The sequence below is a fragment of the Numenius arquata genome, chromosome 10, assembly GCF_964106895.1.
Source record: "Numenius arquata chromosome 10, bNumArq3.hap1.1, whole genome shotgun sequence".
NCBI classification, from domain to species: domain Eukaryota; kingdom Metazoa; phylum Chordata; class Aves; order Charadriiformes; family Scolopacidae; genus Numenius; species Numenius arquata.
In genome coordinates this window covers 52,158,721-52,171,797 of record NC_133585.1, presented here as the reverse complement: position 1 = coordinate 52,171,797, position 13,077 = coordinate 52,158,721, and the positions used below count along the sequence as shown (strand labels likewise).

General features: G+C 43.0%; 1 protein-coding gene across 6 annotated transcripts in view; it reads left to right on the top strand.

The window, feature by feature from the left end:
* Positions 1-13,077, top strand: part of TENM3 (teneurin transmembrane protein 3) — a 322,908-nt gene that overhangs the window by 295,092 nt on the left and 14,739 nt on the right. For all 6 annotated transcript variants that reach the window (XM_074154473.1, XM_074154472.1, XM_074154471.1 and 3 more), the window contains 2 exons: positions 11,004-11,179; positions 11,898-12,133. In XM_074154473.1, coding sequence (XP_074010574.1) covers positions 11,004-11,179; positions 11,898-12,133 — 412 coding nt within the window. The remainder of the gene's footprint in view (positions 1-11,003; positions 11,180-11,897; positions 12,134-13,077) is intronic.

Below are 13,077 nucleotides of genomic sequence, written 5' to 3'. Positions count from 1 at the left end.
TTTTCCGTATTTGTTTACAGACTCTGATTTTTTGATATCTTTATGGCAAAATGGATTTCTGAGTTCCTGTTTTGTTAAGGATTATAGTCTGCTGATCAAAATTGACACTTTATATTTCAAGACTGCGGAAGTTTGTAAAGTAATGTTACTAAAATTTGTGGTGACTGTTATCTCTTATCAAAGATCTAAGACTTGCTGAATAAAAAAAAGGATATTAAGAGAGCATTCACAAAAAGGATTGAGAATACACGCAGGCTAAAAAACCAGTGGAGCCATATGAAGCTAAAAATCCTCCAGATTAGGTTTTATAATGAAATTATAATATTAAACAAGGTATAAGAGCAATCAGCCTAATCAAATTCTGTTGTTATAAAATTGTGAGGTATCTGAGCTGGAAACTATTAACTATCACTGCGTATTATGTATGCATAATATGAACATTTAAGCAGATAAATGTTAAAAAGTTGAGCTAATTATATGCATACGCATTTGGGAAGTGAAAATGGGTAAAAAGCTGACTGGAAGGTGCAGGGTGCACGTGCTTTGCTTTGGCCTCCTTCGGTTAAACTCGGGTAACTTTCCTTCCCTAGCCATGACTCGGTTCCAGTAGCCACTGTTTCTTATCTCTTTCTCTCCTCTTGCCTTCCTCTCCTTTTAGGAGCAGTACCAGCAGGCAGAGATCCGATCCAGGCTAAGATGCCTCCTCCTCCTCCCTGCAAATTTCCTGCCTTTCCTCCATGTCTCTTTTTTTCTCTCTCCAGACCTTGCACTCCTACTCTGTTTCCTTATTTTCTTACCTTGTATCTTGCTCCTTCCCCTGTCTCCCATCATTTTTGTGAAGCGTGTTTGGCTGCCCTGCCTTTTCCTTTCCCGGCGGTGCTTTTCTTCTCAATCCCCTCTTGGATCTCTTGACAGTCCATCCAATGTTTCCCCGGGCATTTCATGCCCTGAGCTCGTTTGTCTTCTCCTTCCCCTCCTTCCTCTCCCGCTCGATTCCTGTCTCCGAGGGAACGCAGCAGAAATCAAAGAGAGTGACATTAGCAAGCAGAGCCCTTACGAGTTTACTTTGCTCCCCACAGTTAAATTAAGGAGCTTTCCAGCCATTCTGGAAAGGGGGTGAAATCACGCGGAATGTGAAATCCTCACCATAATTTTATAGACCAGAGGGAATCGCAGGTAAAATGTATTTTCACCCTTCGCATATTCGCTGTGTGATGCAGGGTAAGGTGCTGCCCCTGGCCTGGCCTTGTTTCATCTCCCCACGGACCAGGCACATCGTCTGGAACTGCCGGCATTTGGCAACGGGGAAGGGATGATACTCTGCCGTTTTCCTCTTGCTTGTGGAGTCTGGCTTGGAAATACGGAGATTTGGCTTGTAAAAAAAAGTCTATAGAACTTCTACTCAAAGATTCTCTTTAGATGAAAGCAAGTATTTCATTTTGATCAGATAAAAATTATGCCCCAATAGCAGTGTCAATTCACTCGCACTTTTACTGTGCGTTAAGACGTTCACAACTCAGTTTTCATAATTAATACCTTTATACCATTTCCTGTAACATCTGTGGGGCTTTATTTTCCTATAACATTTGTGTTTCTATTTGTGTTCATTTTTCGATCACATTCATGTTTCAGTAGTGACAGTATCTAAAAACGCCAAGTTTTCTTTTTTCTTGCAATTTTGGGGCTTTCATTCTAATTTTATTCTGTTTCCTTGTAGACAATACCAGAACTTTGTACACAATCGTAATCTGGATTTTTTTTACCCCCTCTCAACAGCATTCTCTGAATGTCCCTTGGTGTCATAGTGCTTTTTAGATACTTTTATCCCTTCCCCATCAGCAGCCTTCTATACCTTCTGCTTTTACTGCTGCTGCTTGCTTCATCAGTCTAAAACGTAGCGGCTATAAAGTAATTAACCACACTCATTAAAACGGCTTTGTTCAGCCAATTTTCATATTCTTGCATTGACTTCTGTGGCATCACGTGAGCCCTTGATTGCAAACCGTGACTTACAAGCGCAGTGTCTTTAATCTTCCCGTATTATATTTACTGAAGCAACAAAAGACATATTCTCTTCATTCTTAACCGCCTCTGAACGGCCTTTCTGGGGACACTTTTGAGGTATCCAGTCCTTTCCTAAGTGCCTCTTTATCCCCATGGCCTGTCTCAGTCCAGCAGGCAGTGGATATATTTCTCTCTTAAAGCACATTTCAGGGACCGGTTGGTTCTCTGTTAGTCAGGATTTGGTGCTTCTCCTCGTCTCCACACGGCACAGATTGAAACTCCAGGAGGTGTAACCCTCTCTCAGCGTTTCAAGCCTGGCCAAAAGGTGATTAAAACACTTCCCTCTATTCAAACAAGCTAAGTTTTCCCCCTGCCCGGAGAACTTGCAGGGAAGGAATCTCAGGCGGATATGTTGGACTTGTGCATGGCCACAAGCTGAAGAACGACGTGGTTTTTTTAAACCTTCCCTTAGATACCTCAGTAGCACGCAAATATGGAACCGTGTTTCATGCAACACCCATTTCTGAGAGGAGCTTAGTGACAGTGGTGCTCGCTGGCCGTGCTTACCGTGTTTCTTCTTTAGATGAATCGTTAAATACATTTTTTTAAATTTCTAACTTCCGCTTCCTTTGGTGGAACAAAAGCAGGAATATTAAGGAATGAAGTTATTAAGGAATAAAGGCAGAACCGAGAAACCATTGAATAGGTCGTAATATCAAAACAGCAACGCTGGAGACACACATCAACATTATTACATCTTACAGGTATGAGAATGCGCGTACGAGTGTGCTTTGATTTCTGTCAAGAAAGTTGGCATGCGATCTCTCTGTGGTTTTAGAAAGCACTTAGAAGTACGGATAGTTCAGCAAAAAACCACTATTGTTCCTATTAATGACATAAATGTCCCGCATTGTCAATCCAGTCAGCTCGGCTCAGGCTCCTGAAAGTATCTGTTTCACTTCTGGCTTTATCAGGGACTTGATAATACCACTTGTTCAGTTATTGGCATGTTTATATTCTTGTCCCGCGTTGATTTTCTCTGTCAAACAGAAGGCAGGGAGGCTGCAGCCAAGCTCCCTCTCCTCTATGCTGGCTTCACGGGGGACCCGGTGTGTGAGGGTGGAAGGGCGGTGAAAAGGCAGCTCTCTCTGTGTTCAGTCACGCTGCGTTCGAACGCACAGCCCCCATTTTCAAGCCTCATCAAGAGATTTGGTCTTCCTCGATGTCCCCGGTGAGGCCAGGCCGATCGGGTCTCCCGGAGCCTACAGGGCACGTGCAGTTCAAAGTCCTACCTAATCTCCCCCAAAACGGGGAGAGTCTGTTGCTTCTGAAGCCTCCATTGGTTGGGTGAGACTCCTGCTCCAAAGGAATAAGGATATTATTCTAAATTAACCATAGAACCCAAACCTAGCAGTATTTACCGTCCTGCTATCCCACTGTCCTAAGAGGAAAAAATAATGCACCTGTGTAATTTTGCTTTCCTTTTGCTAGATTTGCCTTTCAGGCATTGTGCAATTTAATAAGTTCATTATGTCCACTTTATGTGAGCATGTAAAAACACCCTCCGAGTTTTTACCTTTCAAAATGAAAAAAAAAAAAAAAAAGAAGAATGAAGAGGAGAAAAGCAACATTGCAGCTTACTCTGTGAACAAAATCTCTGGCCCAACAGACCAGCCTGACGTCTTTATTTCACCGAAGGGCCTGTGCCCTCAGCTCTGACAGTGTAAGCAGCCCTTACAGCGAGGGACAATCTGTCATAGAAAGTATTTACACACCAGCATTTCTCGTATTTGAAAGGCCACGCGCCAGTATTCGTATCGACAGGGCACACGGTTTATTTGTACAGTCAGAGATGAGCTAAGGCGGCGGAGGGGAAGCGACGCAGAAACAAACCAGCGGCCCCAGGGAGCCCCGAGATGAAAGACACCACGGGGGGAAGCTGCTGCGGGGCAGGACCTGGCTCAGCAAACCCCAGCAAAAGCCAGAGTCCGGCCCCCTTGGGGCTAGGGAGCACGAATTCCCGTGAGGGGGAAGTTGAAAAGCTGGGGATGAGTGTTGAGGTCTTGTAGGTAAAAGCCTGGCTGCTGTAATTTTGGCTCATCTTCATAAGGAGAAGGTGCCCTGCTCCATCCCCAGGTAATGCCTATGGTTTCAGCCACATCAAGTCCATCCCACTGCTCCCGGGGAACCCTTTGCCCTTGTGCCAACACCGGAATTACCATTCCTCCTCATCAGAGAGCACCATCATCATTACATCATTTCTACAACTCCCTGAAAGGAGGGTGTAGCCAGGTGGGGGTCGGTCTCTTCTCCCAAGGAACAGACGATAGGACAAAAGGAAGTGGCCTCCAGTTGCACCAGGGGAGGTTTACAATGGATATTAGGAAAAAATTCCTCACCAAAAGCGTTGTCAAGCATTGGAACAGGCTGCCCAGGAGAGCGGTAGAGTCGCTATCCCTGGAGGTATTTAAAAGAAGGGTAGAGGTGGTGCTGAGAGATATGGTTTAGTGATGACTTTTGTCAGTGTTGGGTTGATGGTTGGACTCAATGATCTTAAAGGTCCTTTCCAACCCAGACAATTCTGGGATTCTATTAACACAATTTATTTGTGAATGTCACAAATGCAAGTTATGAAAGAATTCTTGGTTTTGTGAATCCTTCTGAGAATATAGATGGCAGGTGCTCATCGCAGCCAACAGCACAGCGTGGGAGGATTGCGGCACCCTACAGCAACAAGGGAAAGATTTGGCAGTTTGGCCAAAAAAAAGTAAAGAAAGTTAAAAAAAAAAGCAAAGAAGCACCACTCCTCCTAAATACCTGTCTCTGGGAGTCATTTTGGATTAGGCTGTGAAGGTGGTCAGTCTTCCTTGTTTGCCTGGTTGTGCGCTGGAACGGAAAATGAGCATCCCAGACTTCCTGGTACGGGAGCGAGCGAGCCGTCGGGAAGGCTGCTCTTGATTCATCCCTTGGAGCTCCCTTTCCAGCAGACACATTTTCTGCAGTGATTTTTTCATTCAGAGAGGGCCTGTTGTTTTGCAGATGAGTTACGGCTGTCAAGAACGGCCTATTTAGGTGAATTGTTCGCATGTCTAGTGTGCTGAACGCCAGTTTACAAAAAAAAGACTGAAAACTACCCTTTTAACGTTATGACAAAATAGACACGCACACACACACACACAAAAAAAAATCCTCAAAAGCTGCAGTTAAAACAGGAGAAGGTGAACAGAGAAATTGTCAATCACTTTCAAGCTGAGGAAATTTTTTCATTAAACCCGGGCTGAAAAATTCATCCTGACCTCGTTGTTAAGATAAAAGAGCGTCACCTGAATTATTTAACCAGTTGTGCAAACAGTTGCATAAGACTTTCCCAGATGAAAATGGGATAAAGACCCTTTCCCCATGGAAGGCAGCCATCGGATAAAGGGACAGGAAAAGCGGACCGGCTGCTCGAATTTAAGCTTGAGTTATCTGACACTTGGTTGAGCAGGATGGGGGAATTTAGCTGATCCTAGTACTTTTAATGCCCTTCCAGCCTTCATGGGTTTGTGAGTTTGCATTTTCTGCCCAAATTCCATTAAAAAAAAAAAAAGCAGACCGATAAACTCCTGTCCAGAATTAGGCTTGGGGCTGCAGTTTAATTCAGGTCCTTCCTAGAATCATTCCTGGACCTATTTTCTGTAATTCCTATTTATCTATGATTTTCTCTGAGCTAGGCATAGCAGAGGGAGAAGGAAAAGGAAAAGGAGTAGAGCAAGAAGGAAAGAGAAAAGAAGGGTAGGAGCCATTTTTTTTCATATATTTAAAATTCTGTAAGGCTGGAAATAATATTGAATTTTCTTCTCATGCTTAACAATATTCCAGACAAGAACAAAGGAAAAACGCTACCCTTCATAGACAATAGTCAAGTCTAAACAAAAAAATCAATCCACTTGTCATAATTTACAAGCCTACTAACATACATCAAATTGTCATTTATGACACATTTGCTTCCTTCTTGATAAGCAAAACAAAACAATATTAACAAGACATACAGCTATCTCGCTGTTTATGGTTCCACTTTAAAAAAAAAAAAAAAAAATCCATCTGTTATATCTCAAAAAGAAGTTAGAGTTCAATATTTTGGGTTTCCTGATATATTTGTTCCGTGAATCCACAAGCAAGATGCTAAACCTTTTTAAGATGTCAAATACACCGTGTGGAAATAAAGGAATATGTGCATACGGTATTTCAATTAATACTATTTTTTAAAGGCAGGTTGTCAATGAGTCGGTATGGACCCACTGAAGTGTGTATTTCAATGCGACTAGAGACAAAACGCCAAAAAAAAAGGAGAAATGATATGTCTATCCACGCATCTGTAGATTATTTTCACTTTTTTTCATTCTTAGCAGGCTCACTCAGTCCCTCTTCAGACAAATAAAAAGCAAAGATGTATATCAAAATGCATGGGAAAGCAGCTCAGACATAGAGTAAAGGGAAAAATCAACAAATTTCATTATGCTGAATTCGAGAGTCGTCGTCTTCTTTAATGGGAAAGACCTTCCTTTAACCACATAATGGTTAAAGATGGTCAGAACTAGAGCTCCCAGTAAGTTGCCCCATTTTAAACCAGCGGAGGACAGGAGGGCTCCACAGGGGTGATGAAATGCTAAAAAAAACTGGTGGTATATAAACTATAGGTTTAATTTCTTTTGTTACTGGTTTAGCGATGCCCTGTCAAGGTGGCTTCTCTTTGCTGTAGCTTTTCAACTGTGAACCCAGTGTTTAGGAGGGACTACTAAACTTGCAATATGCTACGGGAGGCTGAATACAAGGGAAAGAACACTCATTAAAGGCAACCGTCCTCTATGCAAATGAGGCCTTAATGGCCTCAACAAGCTGAAGGAGACGTTTCATTGCCAGGTTAGGACAGATTTACCAGTATGGGTCGACATGGTGAGTACACACCTAAATGCTGGACTTCTCAAAGTCGGCTCTGAACCTTCTGTTCTCACCTGCCGAGAAGCAGCACCTTGGTCTATAAGGCTTCCGACAAGTAGTTTGAAACAAGCGAGGTGATGTTCCATAATTTTTTTTAGCCACTCTTGGTATTTCTTGATACTTAGAGGAGATGCCTGATGCGTGTTGAGTGAGAACGTAACGGTACTTTTCATTTTGCTGTCAAAATTATGCCTGTCTATATTATGAAATGCATTCATGCCTCATTTCTCTATTACAGTATCCCAACTAATAGCATAATCTGCAACCAGTCTTTAAAGAAATGCACGATACACGTTTGCACTCTGTGCCTTGTTATCTGAAACGCGCAGGAGCCGGCGTGCCTTGCTCTTCAACCTGACGTGTTTACAACAGCCAGGAAAAAAAATATTACAGAATTTCTTTAGTGAAGCGAATGTGCTGCAGAGGTCTGCGGGAAAGCGGTACCAGTCATAACTTCGCAACTGGCTCTAGCAGCAACCTTTATATACACTTCATTCCTACAGCTCCCTGCTTTACGCTGAAGTAACTTCCCGATATAAAACATTAATAACGCTCTGCGAGTCGGGGTTGAGCTAAACGTGCTCCAAACTAAGATACGATGCACATGAGAAACAAGTGAGAAATAAAGAAAGTAGGGCATTTCCTTCTGCGACAAGGCTTACCAGGAAGTCATCACTGCGAAGTGAAGTGTCCTACATAGAACTGGAACAGAAAATGGTCTGGGAAGGAATGTAATTAAAACTAAAGGAGATGAACAATGGAAGAGAGACTTCCAGCAGGTGAAGAGCAAAAGGTCAAGAATCTGGGAAGCTGATAATGATTATCTCGGAGAAATTCTCACTGCAGAAGGGGAAAGCTATCTGGCAGTGGCAGATCATCCGAAAGAAGAAAAAGGATTTGATCTAAGGGGAACTTCAGCCAGCGGTGGTGGCAGCGGCCCCTGCTGCTGTCTGCTGCGGTTAGTGACCGAGTATGAAGATCGTTACCTTAATGCCAATGGAAATGAGTTGACGGGATTAATGCACGGGAGGTCACGCCCCGTGAGCAAGGTCCTGGTTTAGATTCTCGCAAATTTGGGTTTGAGTTGCTCTGGAGGACCTGAAGAGGTTGGTGGAATGGCTCTGCTCTGGAGCCCGGCGCCGGAGGGAGATCAGAGGCCGGCGTGGTAACACGTGTGCCGGGGTCCCTGTCGGGATGGGAGGATCAAAGAGGCTGTGAAATGCCAAATATAGGAACTCGCCCCCCAGACTTTAGATCTTGCTCCTTTTAGGGCAGTTTCAATATTAGAACACGAGGCAGATAAAAGAAATCTCTCGGTCTAAAACTGACAATCTTGGATGAATAAATTCACCTTGGCAGGAGAATGCGAGGATGTTTGGATGTAATAAGAAAAATGGCAGCGGAATGCCCAAAGGTATGAGCGATGTTGCTGTGCGGAGCATTGATAAGGCTTTCATTGTGGACAAAAAGAGATCAAGTATAAAGTAAGTTTAGTATTCGATGCGCTGTGAACAACATGAAGGACACACGTTACAATCTGTCATAAAATGGAATATGTAGTGAATTGCAGAAAGACCTATTTCCCCTCTTCCTTTTTGTTCTGGCTATAAAAGTGTGAGAAATCCTGTTCTTACCTTTCACGTCTCAGTCGCATTTTCTTCTTGCACCAGGACGCCTGAATCGAGCTACCACGGCTTTTAAGATTCTTTCAGCTTTAAAGTCATGTTTTCAAGAACGTGAATGCGTAGCGTGATTTTTTGCTGATCTTTGAACTCTCCCCCGCTGTAATAATATTAGCTGCTTAGCTCAGGCTCATGGGGTGCTTTCAGGTATTTGGGAAAGAAGAGACCGGTTCAGGAACTAGAGGCACGGAGTCAAAAAAAAAAGAATGCGGCAGCAAGAATGCATGAAACAAGAATAGGGATGTTCCGCAGCGAAGCCACACGCCGTACTGAATGCTACTGATGTGCAGCGTTTTCCAACTCGAGTGGTACACTTAGAAATATGGTAATTAACGTCTCGCAAATATTGTGATTCAAAGGGTGAACAGTTCTTCCTAAGGGGGAAGTCTCACCTTCTGCGGCTGGAGTAAGCATTGCTTGAACTAGAGACCTTGGCTACTTGAATCGAAGGACGCAAGTAATTCCCAACAAAGCAATGTGATACCGTTTTCAAACATAAAGCGGAAAATAGAAAAGGACACTAATTGGACAATATTCGTTTCCCTGGGAGCTGAAAAGGGAAGTTGTGCATGAAAAGAAAACAAGTTCATGGGACTGAGGAATGAGACTGAAGGTCAGGAAGGGGCCTGGCAGCCACATCCGGGCAGGAGGAGTGTCGCTGCGTTTGTTTCGGTCTCCTGCAGAAACGTCGTATCTCGACTTGCCAAGTCCAGCATGTGAAAAAAGAGCCAAAATTAGGGCTAGAAACACACTGGAAGAAAACCCATTATCTTGAAATGTACTTAACTTCAAAAAAATAAGTTTTCCCACTTGATTTCCCTGGCTTGCAGTCTGGGTTTTGATTTTTAAACATTCTTTTCTTTTTCCTGTTGCTAAGTGAGAGTCTCATATAAACAAAGGAAATCAACTGTGCTAAAAGGATGGAAATGAGTGTATGCAAAAAGCTGTCAAATCTACAGAGTAAGCAAACTGGAAAAAAAAAAAAACAACATTTCTTAACCTAATCCTTTTGGTTACAGCAGCGCTGTGCAGTGCTCGTGCTGCTCGGAGAAAGTGTGGGGTGGGTTAAAACTGTTTGGAATTAATTCTCTCAATTTAAGAAGGAGAGTTTCTGTCGCCTCAGTGAGATGCGTTTCTTTCCCACAAGGAGCAATTTTGTGGATAACTGTAAGGATGAAACGTCTAGGACACTATGATGACCTGCAGGGTCATGTTGGAGAGAGACTAAAGGTTCCTTCAGCTTCTCCCTGCACAGTCACGGGAGAGGGCTGGAACACTCCTGAGAGGAAACAGGTCATTTTGGGGCTGAATCACCCTTTTGGTACTTGTTTCCCTCCATTGTGGGTATAGAGGCTGTACTGCTAACAAGGAGCCTCAGCTGAGCATCCAGGCACTGGAAGAGATAATCTTAAAGGCATTTTTATGACCTGAAGCTCACATAATGCTTTACCTCTCCATACTGTGACCACCACAATGCATGTTTGGATGTGGACATGGTTTCAGATCTTGTACCGATGGACTGTACCTGATACAGCACAGGAAAAGACATGGTTTAGACAGCATAGGCCTGCTTCAATTACAGAAATGGTATCTACCTGTTCCTATTAAACGGATATAGAGCTGTTGGTTTAAAGAAATCTCAGCAGAGCCAGAAAAAAAAAAAAAGCATCTCCTGCCTGGCTTATGCCACAGTTCTCAAGCTACGATCCACAGGCAGCTAACGAGTTATATACGCTGGCTGTTCTGATTTCCAGCTACAAGCAGCTTAAGTAGATTAAATATTACCCCATATTCTTTCTTTTAATAATACAAGGGATGTTAAGCACTCAGGAACAGGAGGGCAGGTGGTCTGCATAATCATTGAATAGGAAAGGCCCAAGAGACACTCTTATTAAGATACCCTTTTTATGAAAAACGTCGAGGATTCCTACAATAACAGCAAAATCTAGTCCAATAACAGGGAGCGAGTACAGAATGCTATGGAATTTAGCACCAATAAATAGGCTCCCTTTGAAACGGTGAATTAGATGTGCAGCAGGATCTGGTCACACTTCAAAGAAGAATATGCAGAGCTGAAGATCCATCTGTTTGCTCTCGCTGTCGCGCTGAGGCTCCTGTATGTTAAGCAGTCTTTTGACTACTTCAAAGCCCGTTTGAAGTCTTTGCTCTGCCTATCCCATGCACACACAAAAAAAAAAAAAGCAAACGTGCCTTAACAATATGAGTAGCTGGTATTTTTGTTCATTTTACTTGTAAATGAAAACAATTTGTTCCTGCTATGTATCATTTCTGGACTCTTTTTTTTTTTTTTTTTCTTTCCCCCACTTATTTTTTTAGCTACGATAGCGAGGGCCGTCTGACAAACGTTACGTTCCCAACTGGAGTTGTCACCAACCTTCACGGGGAAATGGAAAGGGCCATTACAGTGGACATTGAGTCATCCAGCAGAGAGGAGGACGTCAGCATCACCTCCAACTTGTCATCAATTGATTCTTTCTACACCATGGTTCAAGGTACTGTAAACGAAAGATTTCTCAGCAAATACCTGACCTGAAAAAACTGTTTTCTTATGGTATAAGCAGCTCCGATGGGATGCGTTAGAGGGAAACTTTCCAGGATAGTGTTTGGAGGAAGGGGTGATACGTACATGGTTTTAGATAGAGAGAGAGAGAGAGAGAGAAAGAACTGTTCAGGGAAATTAGGAGCTGCGATGAAAGTAGAATTCAAGATGGTTTCCAACCAAATAGCTTTTGTAAACAGCTATGGGAAGTAGTCAGAAAACCTACTTTGCATTAAAAGGGAATCTTGGAAAGGAGAGAGAGATGGATTGAAAGGGAAATAGGTGCAGAAATAGCCCAAAGTGAGATGTTAGCTTTAAAACAGCATGTGATGTCCCAGCAGCCACATCCTTGCAAAAGTCAGTAGTCGTGGTGTGCTTGGATTAGCCCAAAAATGCCCAATGAAACAGCAGAAAATGTGTTTTGTGCCAGTCCAAAGAATATAGTCTGAGGGTGGGATTTTTGTAAGTGTTTAATTGACTTTGAAGACGGGTCCCAAAGGCCTTTGTGCTCTCATGTGGTACAGACGCTGTCACCAGTCTCCCCTGGGTGTTCATTACCATTGGGTGAGTTCTGTGAAGATGTTACACGCATAAAGCGTGCAGGACAGAGGCAGATCCTTAACCCACCTGGGTAACCTGTGCTTCTCTTTTTTTTTTTTTTGCCTTTTCAGATCAGTTAAGAAATAGCTACCAAATCGGTTACGATGGCTCGCTGAGGATCCTCTACGCCAGCGGCCTGGACTCGCACTACCAGACAGAGCCCCACGTGTTGGCTGGCACCGCCAACCCCACCGTGGCCAAGAGGAACATGACCCTCCCGGGGGAGAACGGGCAGAACCTGGTGGAATGGAGATTCCGGAAAGAGCAAGCACAGGGGAAAGTCAACGTTTTTGGCCGAAAGCTTCGGGTAAGCACACAAGCATGCGTGGGTTCTACTGCATTCCCTTTGTGAGAAGAAATGTGAATACATTCCTTGTAGGTACTGCCATCCAACAACCACAGAATATTTCCTGTAGACACGCTTACTGTAGAGCTGGAAGTACTTGCTTTTATTACTTCACTTATTGGCTGTTTTCCTTATTAATTGCTCTTTTCTGTGGACTTTAAACTGTTGTTTTTAGCCTGGTATGCATTGGAATGAATTGGGATAAAAGAATAATTATCTGCTTTCCTTCACTGTTTTTGTTTCTGGTACAGAATTCCCACGCCTCATTTTGAATCTTGTTTTGGATTATTCTACCATAAGTTTGCACAGTCCTAGTATTTTCTTTCTTTTTTGTTGTAAATAAAAATTGTACTAATACTTACTTCTGGTAGAAAGGGTTTAGCTGTGTGTGCGTGTGTACGGCATATTCCTCTAACATATGTCTTTACCGTTTTGTTGGCATTTCTTCCTCCTATATAGTGAGTGAAATATAAGTAGGAAGCAAACTATGATTTATGACAGCCATTTGGTAAAGACAACATAGATTAAGCATTTAAAATTGGGTTGCCAGGAGACCATTTCAAGACCACATCGGAGGTCTGACTTACTATTAGAACTCAACTCCATTCTTTAAAATAAGGCCTAGGCAGTATATCAAACGAAGGTAAGTAACTTCAGACTACTTGACTTCTAAGAGGTAACATGGCATTTTAAATCATAAAATATTTTATATCTTCCTTCGGGACGAGAAAGGAGGGAATGCTCTCGTGCACCTTATATTCCTCTCTACCACTTGCTCTGCAAGAAGAATGGATTTTTTCCAAGAAGGAAGAATGATTATGCTGCTATTTAAGAATGACATACTCATACCTCGCTATGGCAGCTCTCTGACACGGATAAGGAAGAGGAAAAGGAAGCCGTGCAAG